This window comes from Desmodus rotundus, chromosome 12 (assembly GCF_022682495.2).
Source record: "Desmodus rotundus isolate HL8 chromosome 12, HLdesRot8A.1, whole genome shotgun sequence".
Taxonomy (NCBI): domain Eukaryota; kingdom Metazoa; phylum Chordata; class Mammalia; order Chiroptera; family Phyllostomidae; genus Desmodus; species Desmodus rotundus.
In genome coordinates, this window is record NC_071398.1 from 94,301,190 (window position 1) to 94,322,765 (window position 21,576).

Sequence of the window (21,576 nt, forward strand, 5' to 3'; positions counted from 1 at the left end):
CCTCTCCAGAACTCCCATGCTCAGGGGCCACAAGGCCACGCTGTCCTCGCCCTTGCCCTCCCTCCTCATTGATCCTCTTCCTCTTCTGTCTGGCAGGCAACTCCCCCTCCGACGAGTCTGAGGAGCGGGAGAGGGACCCCAAGGTGCTGACGTTCCCAGAATACATCACCAGCCTGTCGGAGTCTGGCACCAAGCGCATGGCCGCTGGAGTGCGCATGGAGTGCCAGAGCAAGGGGCGGTGCCCCTCGTCCTGCCCCTTGTGCCACGCGGCCTCCAGCCCCGACACGCCCGCCGAGCCGGTGCTGCTGGAGGTGACCAGAGCGGCCCCCATCTATGAGCTGGTGGCCAACAACCAGACCCAGAGGGTAAGGGGCCTGGGACTCTTGGCTCAGGGAGAGGGCAACAGCAGCAGCAGAGGGCGTTGCAGGCGGCCTGAGGAGGGGGCAGGGTGCAGCTGAGCCGTGATGGACTGTGGCTAGTGAGACTTTTTGTTTGGCTAATCTAGGAACCTAATTTGCTTAGATTTGCATATTTGCACATTAAACCAAGTCAGTGCATTCACAACTCCCAGGACTCAGGAGTCCCAGTGGAGCCTTCGTGTAGGTCTTTGAGCAGCAAGGGCTGGGAGGAAGAAAGTAGGTGGGTGGGGGGGGCACAGCGTTCGCAGTTGCCAAAGCCGGGGTTCAGGAAGTCTCGGGGACAGTGGTGGGAGGAGGCTCAGCTCCGCCTCCCCTGGTTGGCATGGGACTGGCCCTGAGCCTGGGACCCGCTGCAGCGAGACCAGAAGGAGCACATCGGGCAGAGGCCGCCTGAGCCCGGAGGGTGTGGTTTCCCGCCCAGCACCCTGACTCTCAGAACAAAACGCCAGGTCCACGCAGAGCCTGGTATTATGTGGCGGGGTCATGCCGTCTCCCAGCCGCCCCTCTGTTCCTCCAGGGCTCCCTTTCCAAAAGTGCGAGGAGAAAAAGCGGGGACCCAAAGGGACAACGGGGAGAAATGCGACCGAGGTGGCCACCAATTACATCCCCTCTCTGACATCCTCCAGGACAGACACGACAGAGCGGGTCAAAACGGACACAACAGTGACAACAAAAACAGACATGAAAGCCCAGGGTCTGGGGCCTCAGAAACAGTGGGCAAACATGACCTTGGGGACAAGACATGTAGAGTCACAGCAGTGGGCCACTTACCTGCCCAAGAGGTGTGCCCACCTGGGTGGGGTGATAATTGCTTTCTCTGTCCTCTTTTAAGGGACACCTGGTGTGTGACAATTTGTGTCATGGATAGGGCCTGGCCCAGCAGGAGGGCTCTTGCGTGTATGTGTTTCTCTCACCTGCCTGCCTCTGCCATGGGTCCATCACTGAGTGTCTGAAAGTACGGTTTTTCACAGGGACAAGAAGATAAATTGTTCCCTTGTGCATTCCTTTCCAATTGGATAGGAGTGGAGTGGGAGAGAAGAGACCACGGGTGGGCGGGGTGTGCTAAGGGATGAAGAGAAGGAGGGGCTTGTGTCGCCATGGAGACCCAAAGTGACAGTGGCTTTAATCCAATGCCCAGCCCAGCTCTATCTGCCCCACTTTGCCTCCTGTGAGCACCCGGGGCTGCTGCCACTGCAGCTGCTACTCCAGGAGCTCCTGGGCACGAGCCTTTGAATAGCAGGCTCAGAACTCACTTCCAGAAGCATCCGTGGGCCAGGCACACAAAGCTGGGGAGTAGGGACAAGCTGGGTGGGACAGGAGGGCAAGGAGTCCCTGCTTCCTGCAGGGGCATCGCAAGCACAGTGAGGACCCTGAGGGGGTTTGTCTTCAGAGACCCCCTTTCTGGGTCCCCTGCCTGTCAAACTCGGCCCTGCCCTGTCTGCCTATGCTGGTCTTAGGTAAGGGTTGGGAGGCGTCTCCCATCTGGCCATGATTTGAACTTGAATTTCTAAACACACAGACAAGGTGGCTGAGCTAGAGGTCGGCCACCTGCGCGTTTCCTCTCTCTCTTCTTCCTGAGACGTGTTCTGTCTCCACCGCTGTCTCTGCGCCTCTGCCTTTCCTTCTAATTCTGCTCTTTCTCCCAGAGAATGGAGGTGAGCGGGGAAGTGAAGGACGCCACATAGTGGCATCAGTCACTCGGTGTCTCTCGGGTAGACTTTGGGCCCGTTCTCTGCCCTCTCTAGGCCTCATTGTTCCCCTCTTGGACTAGACCCTTCTGATGCCATCTTGCAGCCTCATCTGTGATACAATCCACAGCCAAGGAGGTCGAACGATACACCCAACCAGGCATCTCCAACCCAACCAACCCAAACTCGCTGTATTCCACCCTAGACACACCTGTTGTGCTCCCATCTCAGAGATGGAACTGAGACACCGGGGTTGCTTCCTGGTTTGTTTTTTTTTTTTTGGTCTTTCTCTAACATCTGTCCCACCACCAGGGGCCCCAGATCTTCTTTACCCTAGTTCTTAAAAAATACACCATTTGATTTGCATTTGGTTTAGTTGGGCAAAGCATTACGTGAGCGCTTCGGTGCACGGGGCTTCCTGCTGGGTGCTGGGGGACATGGCGCTGACTCAGCCCGGGGTGCGATGTGAGTCACGCCGGCTCAGGCCCTGGCACTGCCCCACTTGCGAGCCTGCGGCCCCGAGTGAGTCACCAAACCTCTTTGACACCAAGTGTCCTCTGCTGTAAATCGCGACAACTGTCTGTCGTGGAGCTCAAATGAAAGTGTCAGCCCCTAGGAGGGCCTCCTGCATTCTGAAGCGCAACACAAATCAGCGACACTGAAGAATCAGCCCCTCCTCCTTAGAGGGCCCCAGTGGGAGGAGGTGTGAACACTGTTTCGACTATTCTGGTCTCATGTGGCCTATGTTACCTTCTGAAAGGCTGACACACAGGATACTGGCCTTGGACTTGGACATGATGACTTTTGTAGGGTTATCTTTTTGGTCTTCTTCTTTCCTCCTCCTCCTCCTTCCTCTTGAATTTTTTGGCCTCAAATTTTCCAGGCTAGCTGTCTCCTCCCTCTAATTTCCCAGTTATGCATGGGTATGGTGAGAGAGCGACAGAGAGTGGGGAATCCTGGGAATGCAGAGGCTGCAGCTGCTGAGCGGACCCAGAGAGAAAGCTCTGGCCTTGGCCAGCCCGGCCAGCTGTGTGCCCTGCGGCCATTCTCACCCTCCCCCCACCCCAGGCTGCGGATGAGGCAGCAGGGCCCCGTGGAGGGCTCCATGCCCACAGGACCCACTTCCTCCCCAGGAATTGCCCCTCACGAGCTCTGCCCCCTCACTCTCTAGTGTGATCCTTGGTGCTATTACACAGTAGTGACCGTTGGCTGGGCAGCCACTGTGTGAGGGGCTGCTGCGGGCACCGTCGTGCTCAGAAGCTCCCATGTGAGAGCCAGCCCCGTCAATCAGAGATAATAATAATCCCTGGCATCTACTGATGCCTAGTGTGTACTATTTATATGTGACTGATGTGTGCGAAAGTGCTATTTTCATCCGGTTCACCAGGGAGGCAGTCAAGTTTATGTAACCTGCTCAAGGTCACGTGACACCGCTTGGGAGGGCTAGAGTTCATGGGTAAACACGTAAGAGAGAGCCAAGGCAGGCTGAAGGAAAGCTCGGCATACTGGGGCCAGATGCAGGGGCAGGGGAAGGATGCATGGGGAGGCCCTGGAGAAAGGGCTGCTTCGGGCAGAGGGACGGGCGGTACAGGCAGGCCCCCGGATTGCCCATTGAAGAGTCACTGCTCTTGAGCCCCGTGGCACGCTGGGGTGGGCGGAACAGAGGGAGAGGCAGGCGGAGTGGGACTTGCTTCCCAGGTCTTGCCCACAGGGACGACTGACATGCTAACGCGAGACAGGCCCTCGAGTTCCCCGGAGGTCCAGGCTTCCCAGCACGGGCTCCCGGGGTAGGAATTTCGGATCATAGATGGCGAAGAGGTGCCACAGCCTACCAACTGGAAGTTACATGGGGACCAGCGGAGCTCTGGTGCACGGCCGCTGGACTCTGGTGCCTGGGCCCTGGCCCCTCGACGACACTCACTCTTCTCTGCCCTCTCTTGCAGCTCCTGCAGGGGGCCACCATGAGCTCCCTGTGGTGCTCCGGGACCGGGGATGTCATCGAGGACTGGTGTCGCTGCGACTCCACCGCGTTCGGAGCTGACGGGCTCCCCACGTGTGCGCCCCTCCCACAGCCTGTGTACGAGTCCCCGCCACGGCCTCTCCCTGGCACGCACACCTCAGCATTTATTCTGCAAACTCTCACTAGAGAGGGTCTACTGTTAGCAAAGCTCGGGCCTGGGTCCTGGGGAGCAGAAAGGACACCGTGTGGCAGCCCCTGCCTTCAGGGAGTTTTTAGTCTTCCAGGGAGGGAGGTGCACAAATTGTAATGGCTGAAGGAATGGTTTGATAACAGTTATGCGAGACATTTAAAGGAGGTGTGGAAAGGGAATGGCTGGGTCTGGATTTGGGCAACAAGGAAGGCTTCATGAAGGAGGTGGCACTTGCCTTCTCCTCGAAGGCGGAGAATGCGGGACAGCCTAGCCAGGGGGAGGGGTCAAGGTACTCTTGCAGCGGAGGGAGGCAGGCCTGGAACAAGGCGAACAACCCACTTACTGGGCGTCAGGCACTGTGTGGGGTGGTTAGGTACTGTTAGCCCCTGTAATAGGCAAGGGGATGGACTTGCATGGACTGAATAAGTTGTCAAGGTCATGGAGCAGGAAGCAGAGCCACGGCTACGAGGCCATAACGGTAGCCATCAGAGTGTGGCCAGGACACAACTGGGAGAGGACTCTGGGTGGAACCAGCAGGGCTTGGTGGCCGACAGTGGGTGTGGGAGGGGAGAAGTTGAGATGGACTTTGACTCAGCGACTCAGGACCGGGGTGGATGGGAAGATGAATAAGCCACACCCGAGGAAAGAAGCACCAAAGAACAAGCAGGGTGGAGGCGGGGCTGGTTCCGTGTGGGCCTGCCTTGGGAGCAGTGGTTGGAGGGAAAGTCCGTCTGGAGCTGCGTGAAAAAGCAAACACTAGAAAAAAGAAGATTTCAGCCAAAGCCAGAGAAAGGAGGAGTGGGCGTGTCTGCATTTGGGGGGCGAGGAGAGAGCGCTGCACAGGTGGCTGAGAATGGACGTGTCCAGCTTCCTCCCCCCCAGGGGAAGGCTGCACAGACTGGCTGAACATCCTGGAAGTACCGACAGGAGAGGGCCCGAGGCAGGAGCCCCTCCAGTCTCCAGCACGGCATCTGCCCCTGGAGTGAAGCACAGGACTGTCACGTCCAACAAAGAGTGCCGGTGGGCTGGTGGGCCCAGCTGAAGGCGCCCGTCCTCATGGGCTGGTGAGGCTCATAGAGCCCGAAGTGAGTGAGGTTCAGGACCCACGGAGCCTGGAGGGCCGAGCAGTCGGCTGCGAGATGGAGGAAGGAACCAGCAAGTGAGAGGGTGGTCTTGGCGAACCCTGCCCCCTGCCTGCCCTACACAGGGAAGTGTGTGTGTGTGCAGGGGGGCATTAAGGGGCCAGCGCTGGGCAGGAAGAACGCAGAGAAAGGGGTCAGCACAATAGTAGGGTGTCATTACGAGCCACTGTCTTCTCTCGTCCACGGGCCTTCTCTGTGTGGGTAGTTTTGGCTTCTTGCTCTTTGTAGCCGCAACTTGGACCTCTTGAGTCAGAAGATGATGAAGCTCATTATTAGTAAAAGTCCTTTCTTTTGGTAGAAAAGGAACCGTGAGAAGAAGAGGGTGCTTCTAGACCAATTCACCAAGAAAGCCACCGTGGACGCCTAACACAGAAGCTACCGAAAGGTTGCGGTCTCGAACACAAGGTCACTAGTGTCCGGCCGTCGGGGATGCGGGGCCGGTTTCCTTCGAATGCCTGCGTTTACTAAATGTCACAGGGAGCAAATTGGGCTAACCGGTCACGAGCAGGAGCATCTACTAAGGACTGCACTTTTCTTGGTAACTCTGGTCTCTTCTCTTAGCAGCGGACCTTAGTCACTGGATTTTTTGTTGGTGGTTGGAACTAGAAACGCACTTCGGTTTTACACAGGTCCGTGTCAGCCACCCACAGAGACACACGCTCCTCTTTCTCAGTAGAGGCCCGCCTCGGTCTGTGTTTTCGCAGAATCTGAGTTCTCAGAAAGGCTGGCTTCCTCGCTCAAGCTTCCTCATGTTTATTCTTCCCAATAGCGCTCCGCATGTGACTCTCATTAACGAGTTCGTCAATACCCGCACCGTTTGGGCCTCGTCCATCCTCCGTGTCAGAGCGTTTGGGCCTCGTCCATCCTCCGTGTCAGAGGCAAACCGTGCAGGTCCTCATCGGGAGCCACGGAGGACCATGTGTTTCTCATTGTTTCCCCGCTAGTCGAGTTCTTCGCTGCGGCTGCCACAGCCTCCCATGATCTCGTGTTGAGGTTCTTATCACACGTTATTATAATCACATGGATAACTGTATGTGTGTCTAGTGATCACGCCACACAAACAGGGGCTGGGGCTGGCGTGGTGCACACTCCGTCTTCAGCACTCACCAAGCACATTCTTAGCAGCGCCGGGCTCTCAATAAATCTTCGCTGAAAAGAAATTGAACATTGCTTTGGGGTGATGCATCCCCCAGTGCCTTGCCCACGATCCTTGAGACCAAGGACAGGCATCTGTGAGCCGAGTGGAGGCTGGCAGGGCCGAATGATGAGGGTCTCGAGGTAGGGGAAGCAAGGGTGGGCGTGATTGGCAGGGATACGTGTGAGGGAGGGCAGCTAGGGTGAGCCAGACTTGGGAGAAATCCCGGAAAACAGTGGTCTAGGAGGAAATGAAGTTGGAGGCGAGCGAGACACCAGAGACACACGCCCATGAAGTCAGAACCAGGCGGGGAATGGAAACTGCTTGGACCCTTTGGAGATTCCTACCCATGAACGGCAATAATGGCCATTGAGTGTCTGCAACGTAGAGGGAGTTTGAGGCAGCTGGGCCGAGGGTGGCCAAGGTGGATGGTCCACACGGAGGGAAGAGACCATGAACTAGGAAGAGCAAGAAAAGGATGGAATCCAGAATCAGGACATTCAAAGAAACCCAGGAGCAAAAACAAGCTGAGACAAGGACCTGAGTTTGCAGACACAGGACACCCCCCTGAGGACAACCTGGCGTGTGTCCAGCTTCCTCTTACCCAGTACAACTCCCCGTGAGCATCAGCTCCAAGCCGAGCCTGTTCTGGGGCCCACCCCACAGAAGGCCTGGGGGAGAAGGTGTGTCAGTGCCCATAACGAGAGGAAGCCAGGGTCCCCCCAGCAGGGCAGGTCCCAATACTGCTGTGGGAAGTGAGCCGGGCATGGGCTTGCCAATGCTGGGGCCTCCTAGGCACCACCTTCAACGTGCCTGTGTGTGAGCGTCGTGGGCACACGCTCTTATCTTTCCAGAGCAAACGCAGAAATCAAACTCCCCAGCCCTCTAAAGTGCTACCCCAAATGCCCTATCCCTGGCCGTGTGCGATGCAGGGGTCCATCCGCCCTCCACTCCCCTACCCGTTTAATCACAAGTACATGTTGAGTTCCTAACCTGTAACAGACACTTAGATGAATAAAGTATAGATTTCAAGGATCCTCAAGAAACTTGACTCTAATGAAGGAGACGGGCCCTCCAAGGGGTCACTGTAGGGGCCGGGTAAGGAGAGGTTAGAAGGAAGAGTTCGCAGGGCGACAGGTGTGAAGGTGGCCGGCGGTGGCATCGGAGGACCCTCGCTGGGCTCAGCAGGGTGCCCATGTCATGTTTCCCCCCGTCTGCCCTCAGGCTGAGACTGTCCACGGCTCACGAGCCCAGCAGCACCCTCGTGGTCCTGGCGTGGGAGCACTCGGAGCCCCCCATCGGCGTCCAGATCGTGGACTATCTCATCCGCCAGGAGAAGGTCACCGACAGGCTGGACCACTCCAAGGTGGAGACAGGTGAGCGTCTCCCACATCAGGGGCTCCTCTGGATGCAGGGCGGTGAAGTGAAAAGGGAGGCCCTGCCCCTGGCTCTGCTCTGGGCCCAGTCCCAGGGCCGTGCGGGGGCAGCAGAAGCACCAGCCATCTTGTTCGGTTCTGAGGTTTGCATGGGGAGCGTCTGACCAAGCCTTGTTTTGATGCCGTTGTCCTTTTTGGTTTTAAAAGGAGTGTCCATTTATTTCATTGCTTCCAGGCACAGTTACAAAAGCGTAACAATGCAGGCCTGGCTACCCTAGCCCACGGTGAGGGGATAATCCTACACTAACCACTGCTGTGATTAAGGGAGAAAAGACTTCTTTGCTAATAACCTCCCTCCAGGCAAAAGCCTGTGTGGACAGACGCTTCCCCTTAGTGTTGCCCTAAAGCAAACTCCGCTTTTGCCAGGGCCGGTGAGAAGCATTTCATGCCCTACGGTTTCACCGTCCGCACGTAGGAATGGTCAATGTAAATCGTTCCCCAAACTGACATGGGAGTGTGGCCGCCCACAGGATGGTGGCACCCACAGCCTGACTCAGGGCGAGCTCTTCTGCTGAAACTCTCTCTGGGGCTGGGCCGCAGAGACGCGTTCAGTGCCTTCAGGCGTGGGTTGCTGTGTCCGGCTGCTTCCGACGCCCTTCCCCTGATGTGCTGCCGCCGTCTGGCAGTGGCCACCGACCAGCCAGCTGTTCTCACCAGGGACATGTCATAAAAGAGCTCGCAAGTGTGGCCTGTCCATCTTGCCTTAGTTGTTTCTGAGCTCGTTCTGGACAAATGTCCCTAAATCTCTTAGTTAAATGTGAAACAGCCATGAAAAAGCATTCCTTCCAAGTCTCCTTCCTCTACTCCGAATTGGAGAAGGCTGGGGACCAAGCCATTGTCACGCTAAGTCCTCACTGAGTGGGCCCCGTGTCCTCCTTGCTGGGCCATCGGGGTTCCTCACGCCTTCTCCACCCCTTCCTCTGGGCAGAAACGGTGCTGAGCTTCGTGGACGACATCATCTCGGGCGCGAAGTCCCCTTGTGCCATGCCCTCGCAGGTGCCCGACAGGCAGCGGGCCACCATCTCACTCATCATCCGCTGCCTGGAGCCCGACACCATCTACATGTGAGTTGACACATGCGGCCCAGCTGTGCCCCCCCACCCCAGCCCGGGGCTCCCAGCCATTCCCTCCTGCTCCTGGAGTTCCGGCAGAGCCCTGGGTCTCTCAAGTCTTGTCCCACTCCGCCTTCCACAGAAGCTTCTAGGCACTGGGGGGGACGGGAGCAAGGAAGAGACTATAGTCCCATCCTGCAAAGAGTTTCCATCCCGGAGGGGAAAGAGATAAACAGCTGATTTTAACGTCAAGCAGAACAAAAGTAATGTCAGATAGAGGAGCGAGGAACGCGCAGAAGAGTGGAGAGAGGGATGACTTGTAACTCGAGGGGACGCCACCCTAATCGGATCATGTAGAACTGCAGGAGGGAGAGTCCTGTAAGAAAAGGCACAGCAGGCAGATGAAACGGCCAGGGAAAGGGGGGGGGGCATGAGATGAGCAGCAAAGCCCTCCATGGGGCGGAAGCCCTGGCGAGTGAAAGGATGGAAGAGACTGGGAACACAGAGCAGGTGCTCTAAGTCAAGGGCGGTTAGTAACTTTGGGAGGAAAGGGGTGGCCTTGAACAAGAGCACTGATGCTGGAGAACGCCAGCACCCGGGGCAGTGAGACAGGTTTTCACAGGGGCTGCAGATGGCCGGCGTTTTTCTTCAAAGGAAGTAGAGTGAACCCCAAGTCACAGCACTTCATTCTCTCGGGGGAGCTCGTCCCCACTCCTCTCTGTGCTCTGGGAACAGCTCTAAGATGTTCGGGAAGCAGAGGCGGAACAGCATCCGGAAGAGGAGAGCGAGCGATGGAGTCTAAGTCACCAGGGGGAAGCTAGGGAGCTGAGGCAGAGACCGTCGTGATGTAGTTCTGGGGCCTTTGACCCCATCAAGGTGAAAGCCAGGTAGCAGTTTACAGATGAGCTCATGGGAATAGAGCCGAGGTGTGCGGAATAAATCATTTCCACCCCTGCAGCCAGAGAGTTCAGGGATGGAAAGCAATGGACGTGTGAGTGGCTTGATTGCCGGGTGGACTTTGATGCCCAGGATGAGTATTTCCGATGCAGGAAAGAGATGTAAGGAGGGGGCCTGCGGAGGAAGGTAAAATCCGTGAAGATGAGCGTCTCGTAGGGGAGCTGGAAAGCGCAGAGACACACACTGATCCCAGGACGAAGGCACCTGCCGCGAAATCCTGAAACTCAGTGCAGCTGGAATTTTCACGTATAACCAGGGCTCCCCAGTTCCCGTCACTAAGGCACACTGTTAATTAAGGATTTCTAAGTTCTGTGAGCACCAGGCTGGCAGAGCTGTCTATGGGGAGAGCCAGCCCTCCCCCACCTGGGGACCCTCCTCATGTTGGCCTGACGCGGCCGCCACCTTTCCTGATCAAAGAAGGGAAGCTGACACCTTCTCGCACTCTGACGTCCTTGGTGAGCTTCCAGGGTTGCCCCCTTCTGGCTTGTAAAACAGCAGCCTTGATGGTTGAACGAGTTCCAGCCAGCGCGTGGGGCTGAGGGAGAGACAGCCAGCCTCCACCAGGTGGCGCTGCGGACCGCTGGACAGGGCCTGTGCAAGGATGGAGGGGAGCAGAGCTCTGGCCCCTGGAGCAGGACAGGACTCCAGGACAGGAGTCCCGATTGAGAGAGTCGGGAACACCTGGGCCCCAAGCCTGGCTTGTTTCTAGCCACTAAGTGATTATAGGCGAGGTTTGAAGTTTCTGCAGCATAGTTTTCTCATGTCTAAAATACAGGAAGGCAGCCTTCGAGCACGTACCCTGGGAGGGTGCGTCTGGGGCCACCCCAGCCCCGCGAGGTGCAGGGCACTGCTCCCGTTTTACAGCTGAGGAAACTGAGGTTCGGCCTCACGGGGTATCTTTTCCAGAATCTCACAGCCGGTTGCCTGGGCTGTGGCTGGTGGTGAGAACAGCATACCAGTTGGCATTTCTCCACGCACGGCGTCTCACGCCCCAGCCACTCCTGGCTGCTGGAAGGATCTAGAAGCATGATCTTAGCACCTCAGGTGGAAGCACGAAGCTGGCTCTTCAGCTGGGCCCACGGAGGTAGTGCTGCATGCCAGCACCCCTGGCTGACCGGTCGTCCTTTGCATTTTATTTAATGCCCTTAGAAACGTTATTCTGAGGAGAGTCCAGGAGACAGAACCGGTTAGGGATCTGTGGCCTAAGTATCCGAAAGGGTGTCTGGTCCGGCATCTTTGTTTCAGAGACAGGAAAACTGAGGCCAGAGTGGGGAGGTGACCCCAGCCTTCGGGGCCACTGCCCCTTCTCCTGGCCCAGGCTGCCAGGAAGCCATGGCCTCTGGGGGCACGTGGCAACTGACAGGTGATCCAGAGGGTGGGAGCAGATCTGGAGTGATGGGCAGAAACCACCACACAGTTGGGGAGAGCCCCAGACACCTGCGGTCGGCCCAGGGCAGGAGGCCTGAGGGAGCTCCGGCCTCGAACACCCCAGCCCTGGAGCCAGAGCCGGGCTGCGCTGGCTCACAGTGAAGGTGCTCACACATTAGCCCTCCAGGCTGGGGCCAGGGCTCCTCCCTCCTGCCCAGCAGCGCCGGCCTGTCCCCTCCCTGTCCTCTGAGTGTTCTCGGTGGACACACTGACGCTAACCACAGACGGAGGCGGCCCTCCCAAAATGACTGTATGTGGCACTGCCCAAGCGCACGGTGATCCCCGGGCTTTCATAGTGAAAAGAAGCCGGTGGCTCCATCAGTGTCATGTGAGGTTCAAGGGCACTGGGACGGCTGAGGAGTGGCTCACAGGGCAAGCATTCCCTTCACTTAGAAGGTGGTGGGTCACGAATATTTGTCTGTAATTCCTCAGTTAAGTGTGGAGGAAGAACACTTGTGGGAGGCATTTCCTTTCCTAGTACCTTGCTTTGCTATTAAGCACAGTAAGTGCCTAGGAGCTGAGTCTTACACCAATTGCCCCGTGGGAGTAATTTGGGAATTAACTTGAGTGCAGGCATTTTTATCCCAGCTCAGTGTTCTTCAGTGTAGCTGGAACTTAGTACAAGCTGGGGCACAAAGCCAGGCTGCCTGGAGCGCTGGGACAGCCTAGGGGTGGGGAGCAGGGGGAGGAACACGGTCCTAGGGGCTCCACGCAGAAGCCGGTGGGACGGACCGAGCCCCTGGTCCTGGGCCCAGGCCTACCGGAGCCCATGGCTGCCATCAGGCCACCGTGCCCTGCACCCAGGCAGGTTAGCACGGTCGCAACCCCACAGCACCAGGGTCCTGGAGTGATGGAGGCTGCCTGTGTGCGGTGCCTGTGGTCCCCGCAGGAGGACTTACTTGGGAGGGCAGGGGGAGGGAAGTCCCACGTGCCCAGACCCTGACATTCTCTGGGCTCCTCCAGGGGGAGGGGCAGTGGAGGCACGGCTGTCCTTTCTCTGCCAAGAGTCCTCCCGCCACGTCCTGCCCCACAGTGCTGCTGCCTCACCGCAGGCGGTACTGGGCCACTCGGCCCGGGAGTGTTGTCCTCCCACGGTTCTGCCAAGAGGGAAGAATGTTCCGAATCTCCAGTAACGGCAGACTCCCACGAGGACACATAAGAAAGAGAAAGTGACGAGACTCGCTGGGTTAGTGTTAGAGGCCTGGGCACGACACGGAGGTGGCTGTCCCTGTTACCTTTGAGTTCCTCTCCGAGTGGCAGAGCCTCGGCTCCATCGCCCAAGGTGGGAAGGACTCAGTCAGTCTTAATAGCCAGTCCTCAGCCTCTTCTGGATGGGGGCAGGGACTGTTAGAGCCACATCTCTCTGTCACAGCTCTCGGTGGGACTCGGGGCCCACGGGGCAGCATCTTGGGGTTGGAAAGAGCTGCCTGTGGGAGGCTGAGCCCCGGCCACTGGCAGGACAGGGCCCCCCCACCCTGGTGGCTTCACTTAGGACTTTAACGAGGAGAACCATTGTCAGTCCGTGGTGTCAAAGTGTCAGCTGAGCACAGACAGGGGGGAGCTGCGTCATGCAGTGTTGCTGGGTACCTGGCACTAGGGCTTCCAGTTTCGTGACATCCCCATTCCACAGATAAGGGAAGCGAAGCCCAGAGGAGTTGAATTACCTCCGCATGGCAGGGAGCAGAGGCTTCAGACCCTGGTTCTGACCCTCCGTTTCCATGGATACGCACCCTTCCCTAAGCTCAGGGGCCTTCAGATGCGTCTGCTCCCCACCCCTGGAGCCCCCCACGCAGCAGGTCTGGGTGCAGCGTGGGCGTGCCCGTTGCTCTCACTGCTGGTCGGCGGGCCCACTCAGGGCCAGTGCTCAGCACCCCAGTGCCTCCCATCAGGTGATGTCCCCAGACAGCAGCTTACAACAACGCAGGACCCAACAGGAAGCAGCGAGAGGCCCCGGACCACACGCCCAATGGCCTGGGTAGTGGCAGGAAGTGCGTTGTGGAGTCACAGGGCAGAGCAGCCAGGGCCCCCCAAGCCCCCACCCAGGCAGAGCTTGGCTGTCCGCAGGGCCTCAGTTCCTGCTAATGACACCACCACCCCCTACCCCCCAACCAGGTTCACCCTGTGGGGCGTGGACAACACAGGACGGCGCTCCAGGCCCAGTGACGTGATCGTGAAGACCCCTTGCCCCGTGGTGGATGATGTCAAAGCCCAAGGTAAGCGACACTGGGGCTGGCGGGTCTGCACCCGATGCCCCCAGGACCTCCCCTCACCCTGGTGAGGAAAGAGGGAGCAAGGGCGGGAAAGGACCACCTGGAGCTGAGCAGGGTGCCCCTCGAGCTCTGCCTCCCGTGCCGTCCTCGGCGTAGCCCGGCACTGCAGAGAGTGCGTCTCGGGGCCAGTGGGGGCACTGGCAGAGGCCCCGGGTTTGCATGGTGCCACACCAGGTGCCCGGTGTGAGCTGACGTCCCCGGGGCCTCTGCGCTCAGGACGCTCTTCAGGTCACTTACTCTGTCCGTGTAGTTTGTGCCTCAGAGAGGTTATTTTGAGTGAAAGCATGGAAAGGCTGCGGTTTGGGGATTAATTGCTCTCTCCCTCCCTCCCTCCCTCCCAAAGCTGTTGTCAGACTCTTTTTTTCTCCCTCTGGGAGTTATTATGGAGCTGTTCTTTGGTGGAGAATTGTCTCTCTTCTGTGCACCAGAACCAGCCCTTGTTACTCAGGCGGAGGAGTGTGTCTTCCCTGCACACCCACTGTACAAACAGCAGGCTTCTTGGGGCTGCCTCTCCCCAAGATGCCCCTGGCTGGTCTGGCTACTGCCCCCCATTCTGAGTTATCACATCCCCTCCACAACCAGAATTTAGCTCTCCTGGGCACCACTTCTCCAGGGCTCTGGTCCAACACTGGCATCTCCAATAGAACTGAACGGAAAGTATTTGCACATTGGCGGAGATGTTGACTGATGCTGGAAGTTTAGGACAAATCGTGGGGCCAGACTGACCCTCTGGTGCCCCTCCTGTCCCCTTACACATGGCTCCAGACCCCAGCTGTGTCAGGCAGGGACACCTTCTCACAGCGTTCAAGGGGCGGTTCCATGATGATGCAAAGTCCCCAGGAGAGGGTGACCTGGACCCACTTCGGGTAAAGCCACGGATGCTGCAGCACGTTCCAACTGGGAAAAGACCTCCGTGCTAACTGCCTTGTTGACTGAGTGAGGCATGTTGAGGGCGCTGTTATCTGATCATCGCCCGGCTCCTCCTCAGACTCCTTCCTGGGCTGCCATTCCTCTTGTGACAAAGATCAAAATGTTTAGCAGGCCTATTGGGACCTGCGTGGCATGGCCCGTGCCCACTCTCCTGTGAATGCCTGTGTGGTGGCCTCACTGCCCTTCTCAGTTCCTCCTACTTGTTTTCTCCAGCACCCCCCATCCCACCCCTTCCCCCCTGCAGAGCTCAGGCCAGGTGCCCTCCCTCAGCCTCAAGGGGTCTGGGGCCGCCACCAGAGTCCTCGGAGCCCGTCCGCTGCCTTCGGAGCAGGCATCTCTGTCTGTTGTTACAGTCGTGTGTTGGGTGCGTGTCTCCCCCACTGGGCGGGCAGTTCCGTGTGAGCAGGGGCCCGGGCTCTCTCTGACCAGGACTGCGACCCTAACACCTAACAGGCAGAATGGTGACCAACTGGTTACAGGAAAGCTTAGACTCTGGGGTCAGACCACCCACGTTCAAACCCCTGCTCCACCATCTGTCTGCTTGCCCTTGAGCAGGCTGTGTTGCCTCACCCTCAGTTTATGAATCTGCACAAGGGGACGAGGGGTCAGAGCACCCTGGGTAGTCAGTCTCTAGTCCGAAGTGCCGGAGGGAACGTATGCGAAGAATTTCTCTCAGCGCCCGTCCCACAGCAGTAAGTGTGAGGGGTACGTACATCCTGGGCGGCCTCCCTCACGTTCACCCGCATTCCCCTGGGGTCGGGAGCCACCTGTCAGGGGGCTTGGAGGTGTACAAGCCGATCGGCTGGGCCACACTATTTCTCTGGAAATCTGCACCACCTAAATGCCCAGCATCGGTCAATGTCTGTTAATATGCAAATATGTTAATATGCAAATGCCCTCATTAACCATGTCTGCTTCCTAATAGGGACTCAATCAGCATTTACTGAATGAATAGAATATTGGCCCCATTTTAGGGATGCGGACATGGGGTTTGGAATCGAGTAAATACACCGACCGGGCTCAGAAGCTTAGCATTTAACAGAGCCCGACGGCGGACTCACTACTTGACACCAGTTCCCAGTTTGCCTACAGTGTTAAGTTAGCTGTTTGGAGGGTCATTATGGAAAAGGCTGCAAACCTTTGTTTGTTTCTGAAAGCTGACGAAGAAAAGCCCTACGTTGAAAGAAAGGTGTTCATGTTAGATACCAAAACCTTGTTCCCTCCAGAAGGTTGGTGTCCCTGGGGCGCTACAGCAGAACGTGGGGTCCTTTACGTGCAGTTGGGTGCACGTCTCTGGAGCGAGTGCTGCGTGGCTGACGGCACGCAGCTGAACGGCTTTTGAAGGCCTTTGCAACCCCACGATGATGAAGACAGGGCCTGGGTGGCAAACCCCAAATGAGAGGCTGTGCGGGGAGGGCGCGTGGCACCCTTATTTCCTCACCTGTTGACTCCATGCCAGAGCGGGTGAGGAGAGGGTGTCCCACCTATTTGTTTTGGAGAATCTGCTAACGTCTTGCAGGCAGCGGTGGGCACCTGGGGCTTGCCTGCTGCACAGGCAGCAAGCTGGTGGGACGTCGGGCAGGTGATCAGCAGGTGGCAGGAGGCAGCAGGGTCCTCCCTGCAGGAGTGGACGGGTAGGGAACAGCTTTGATCTTTGTCACAAGAGGAGTGGCAGCCCAGGAAGGGGCCGGGCAATGATCAGATAACAGCACCCTCAACATGCCTCACGCGGTCAACAAGGCAGTTAGCACGGAGGTCCCTTCCCAGCTGGAACGTGCTGCAGCATCCGTGACTTTACCGGGAGCAGGTCCAGGCCGCCCTCCCCCCAGGGCTTTGATGGGAAGCCCTGGAGGACGTTGAACAGACAGGGACAGGATCGGACTTAATGTTTTGAGGATCCTCTGTCTGCTGTGTTGGGAACGGACTGGAAGAGAGTCTAAGGGGGAACGGGGGAGAACAGCTAGAAGGCTGTACAGAGGGGAGATGATGTTTTAACCGCCGTGACCATGATGGGAGTGATGAGAACTGGTGCGCCTCTAGATTATTTCAGGGGTGGGACTGAGAGGGTTCGCCGATGGAGTGACGTGGAGCCTCGGAGTAGGAAGCATCAGGCCCGTCTCATCACGTGTTGCAGAGAGTGCTGCATAGGGAGGCGTACAGAATGCGAAGGGAACGCAGGCAGGCCCACCTAGTTCCACCGCTTGTGATGTTTGCCTGGAAGACTAGGCAGCCCCTGGGGAGGCAGAGATCAGGCAGAAGACAGAGCGAACTAGTGAGGGGCACCAGCGGTGGGCGTGTGGACTGGGTCTGTAGAGAAGGGAGTTAATATGGGGCCCGTGCCTGTCTAGAAATAGCCACCCCGAAGTCACATCCCCCAAGACTCTGCCTCCTGTCTCCTACATCGGTTGAATGCTACCATCCCCTTAGCACTGGCACAAGAGAGCAAGGAATAGGCGTAGTCCAGCCTCCCCGCTCTCTGCGTGTCCTCATTTATACCCCGGGACATTCGTATCCACCTTGCGGGGTGGCAAGAGGTTCACAATCCATATGTTCTTAGCCATCCACGGGCTTTTTACAGATAACTCGTGGTATCACAAACCTTTATTTTCAAAGTCACCATCCTCTGGACCTCTGGATCCTTTTTTAACAGCCTGAGAATTTTTAAATTTTGAAACTTTGCATGGATTTCTGAACTAAAATTTCCCTTTCCTGCAGCTACACTTGCCAGCCACAAGAGCTTGGTGTAGCCTGGTGTGGCGAGATGTCACCGAGGAACCCAGAGTGGGTTCAGCTTGCTCTCGAGCCCCGAGTTCCATTCACTCAGCTAACGTTCCTTTGACCTCCTGTCTTGTCTGGCCTTGGGCTGGCCACTCAGAACCCTGTGGAGGGAAGACCGGGCTCCTGTCCTCATGGGCAATGGGCAGGACAGTATCGCAGTGTCTCGGTGGAGTAGGGGTGGGAATTTATTCACTCCAACCTAAGAAACTCCTACAGTGACGGCCGCCACCCTCAGCAGCCCTGAATGCACTTGGAATTGTGATGAGAAATTAGGTAGCTATGCCTTTAGGTAGACGGGGGTCCGGTGGACCAAGGCTGGTTTAGAAACCTATAGACTCAGGTTCTTCCTCTCCAGGTTTAACTTCAGATCTGAGACGGCACTGCTGGCTGGTCTTAGTGCCCAGCTGTTTAGGGAGGAAATGTAAACACATCTCCTTTCTTGGACAGGTTGAATGAGAAAGCACTTCATGATAAAGTGCTCTGAGCTCTGTAGGAAAAAATGCCAAGGCTTTCCAAATTCATTGCCCTTTGCCACATCACCAAGTCCACTTAGCAGTGTCTGCCTTGGAGGCAGACACCCACAAGCTATAAATTAAACCGAAAGATCACTCGTTTGGAACCGCAGAACGTGCTGGAGTTGGTTTATGTGTCGCCACAGATCTGCGAGCTTGTCGTCCTCTCTGGTCCGGGTGGCTCTCACCAAGGCTCTGCAGTCGTGGGCCCAGGTTGCTTTGGGCACTGTGGCCCCTCATGGCTCCTCCTGTGACGTGAGGCGGGACTGGCCACGCCTCGCTTCCTCCCCGAGCCCAGCGCCTGCCCCGCTGCCCAGGGCTTCCCGGTTGCTTTCATAGGACCCACTGGGTACCTCAGCACATGCGGCCAGCAGGTGCCAGGGAGTGCGTGCCTCCTGGGGGCGAGCGTGGAAGCCCCACGGACCAAGGTGGAGGGTTGCTGAAATAAAGTCTTCTTCCCCTACTCCCCACAGATGGACCAGTGGGGGTCCAGTAGCTTCCTACATCCCTCTGAACACAGCCCCCCCCCCACTCCCCAGTTCACCCCCTTCTGGTGCCTCTGCCTCCCTCCTGCCTTTATCCTCCCTCTGCTTGCCCGGGATGGCATTGCCCATAAAGTATTAATCTACGAGCTGTTGCCTCAGGCTCTCTGTTTTTAGGAAACTTGAGTAAAGACAAAGAATATTATAACTGAAACTGACCTAGATGGTATTGCATTCAAAGGCTTTCATTTTATAGAACAAAAAACTGAAACCTGATGGGGTAAAGCTAAAGTCAACTACTCAGCCCACTTTCTCCAGATGCTGGGCTCATTATTAAGTAGTTATTAGGTAGTGCACGCATGTGTGCCTATACATACAACCGTGTGTGTGTGTGTGTGTGTGTGTAACCTTATGTATCTGTCTGGTCTGCCCCCCTCAGAGATAGCGGACAAGATCTACAACCTCTTCAACGGCTACACCAGCGGGAAGGAGCAGCAGACGGCCTACAACACCCTCCTGGACCTGGGCGCCCCCGCCCTCCACCGGGTCCTCTACCACTACAACCTGCACTACGAGAGTTTCGGAGAGTTCACCTGGCGGTGTGAGGATGAACTAGGACCCAGGTAAACGACAGACTTCATTGCCTCTCACAAAGGCCTCAGCGTGCAGAAAGTTTTCACCTCCTTTGCCATAGTAACACACTTGTGCGTGCGTGTGGGTGCCCTGGGGGAGCTTAGGCGCTTGGAGATGGAGGCCCTGACCTCAGACAGCTGGGCTCGCGCAGGCCGGCTCTGCCCAAGCTGTAGCTAGGTGGTCCAGTCATGGGGGCGTTTCCTGGGCTCTGGAAACACTTTGCCCGGATCTGTTTAACTCCCTTTGTCATGTGACGTAGATTCCAAATGCTGAAATAGTAGGAGCTGAAAGCTTAGTGTTGTGAGAGAAAATTAGGAATTTTACTGAAGAGGTTATCTAAAAGTGCTCTTTGCCTATGAACTTCCCATGTTGTGTACATGCATTCTACACGCACACGTTAAGCTAAATCCCACATTCTCTTGAAAGACAATATAGGGGTAGCCAGGGACCCACCTTGACCTCCGTCTTGGCCAAAGTTAGGACATAAGAGTGTTTGCCAGTGTCCTCTGGCCCCCAGGCTACAACTTCCCAAAACTCTCAGTGTGCACCGCTCTTCGATGGTGCGGCCCAGACCGGGGTCTCTGGAAGAGAGAAATGGGAAGGATGTGTAGAGGTATCACCTTCCTTTTGTCCCCTTCTTTGCGGCTGTATGTGGCTACTCTGAGAAAACCAGATTTCCCTGCAAATACTGGAACTGGCAGATAAACACAGTGACGAGGCTTTTCACACTGAGTGTGGGTACCTGGATGTCCCAAAATTGTTTAGCAGGTCATGAAAAAAGAGAGGGCGAGGACTTTGAGGACAGGGAAACAAGGAACACAGAAAATGAAGATCAGCACTGTTGTGCCCTCCAGCATTTAAAGGGCCCTTGCACCCCAGGCAACAGGGCTTAGCAAAAAAGGATCACCCAAGTCACCCCGTCCCTCTGACCTCTGACCAGCCCAGAGGGAGACCCCGCCTCCATGCACCTATTGTGATGACCCGAAGTTACCAGCCCTCCTAGAAGGCCACTGTCCGGGACATCGCCCCTGAGTTCCTTACTTTTGAAGGAAAGAGGAAATTAGGATTGTCTCCCTAAACTAAAACGGTTTCATGTGTAAGGTCGGGGAGAGTCTTTGTGCAGCCCACAGATTGTTTCCTGATGTCTACAGGGGCTGGTAGTCCTTGCGCAAGCAGATGCCATGGGCCAGGACACGGAGGAAAACAGACGAGGGACTTTCAGCTTGGTCTGTCTGTTTTGGTAAAAAGCCAGCCCTGGGTTAGAAAGTTAATACATATTAAGAAATGTCCTCTGCCCCATACCTTATCACATTCCTGTCTATTACTCATAATATCCCCCTCCCCCACTCCCGCCTTCCTCTCTGCTCCTCTACCCCCTTCCTCCTCCCTCCCTTCTTCCCCTGACATTTATTGGGTGTAAATATACAGTTCTTGGTCAGGAGACATAAATGTCACAATTTGAATGGCGCGGACGTTTCCTATGTCGTCTTCATTTCCAAGGGCATTTGGATTGCCAGTTCCTCCCTTGTAACTCAAGAGTTAGAGGGAGAGTCAGTTAATGAAGAAAGTGAGAGGGAAAGAAATATGGATCTCCCTGTCCAGTAACGCCCGCTGCTGACCAGACACGCTTCTCCCAAAACTCCCCTCCTGGGAGGCTCTTTCCCTGGTTTTCCAAGACTCCACGAGATTAGGAAAAAATGTGCAATTTTATTAGCTTGCGGAACATAAAGTTGTACTCGTGAGTGTCATGGACCTCAGGGACAACCACAGGAAGCAAGGTTCTCTGCCTTGAGATACATCAGCCCACTTCAGTGTCACTTGTGGGACTGACTCCAAAGCGGTCTGTCGGTACCCATGTCGTAGGATCAAGCAGAAAAGATCCCCCCAGTTCAGTCCAGTGCAACCCACTGGAATTCACGGAGGCTGCCAGGCTGAGCGGAGGGTGAAATACTTGGAGAACAACACTGGTCGCCTTGCTACTAAGCAAGAAGACGACCACAGGCCCTGAGAGGGTCAAGGGCAGACCCACTTTAATTATTGTTTTTTAAGAAGCGAGCAGTGAAGGTAGCCACAGAACTCACGGGGTGAGTCAGTCCATTTGTTGGGAAGGATGAGTAGGCCGTGCTCCTTTCTCTCTGGTTCTTAAAGGTAAGACGGGCTGCTCCTCTCTCGCTCCACTCTCCTACCCTCCACCTCCCCCAAATTGGTCCACAACTCGTGGCGTGTAGCAGGACAGATTAAGATGATGGGCTGCCCAAGTCCCTGTGGCTTATGGCTTTTGGAAAGCCTGCCTGGCCCGGCCGGAGAGGCCCCCGGGAGAGGAGAGCCCATCTGCATGAGATGACATGTAGTCAGCGGGACGTGTGTGTCTGGTTTCATCTGACCCACCATTGCGGTTGGAGAGCACGCGACCGCACACTGTCCGGACCCTTGACTTGTTGGCTGAAGCTCCACATCTCTCCTCCTCTGTCCCCTGCGCCCCTCACAGGGCGCCCTTCTAGGCACACAGTGATGTCATGGCCAGGACAGAGGAGGAATGAAATGAACATGATTCCTGGTCTTTG

General features: G+C 56.6%; 1 protein-coding gene across 2 annotated transcripts in view; it reads left to right on the forward strand.

The window, feature by feature from the left end:
* Positions 1-21,576, forward strand: part of ASTN1 (astrotactin 1) — a 270,174-nt gene that overhangs the window by 245,743 nt on the left and 2,855 nt on the right. For both annotated transcript variants that reach the window (XM_024551717.3, XM_045189330.2), the window contains 6 exons: positions 97-365; positions 4,051-4,184; positions 7,759-7,910; positions 8,899-9,034; positions 13,520-13,620; positions 18,819-19,002. In XM_024551717.3, coding sequence (XP_024407485.2) covers positions 97-365; positions 4,051-4,184; positions 7,759-7,910; positions 8,899-9,034; positions 13,520-13,620; positions 18,819-19,002 — 976 coding nt within the window. The remainder of the gene's footprint in view (positions 1-96; positions 366-4,050; positions 4,185-7,758; positions 7,911-8,898; positions 9,035-13,519; positions 13,621-18,818; positions 19,003-21,576) is intronic.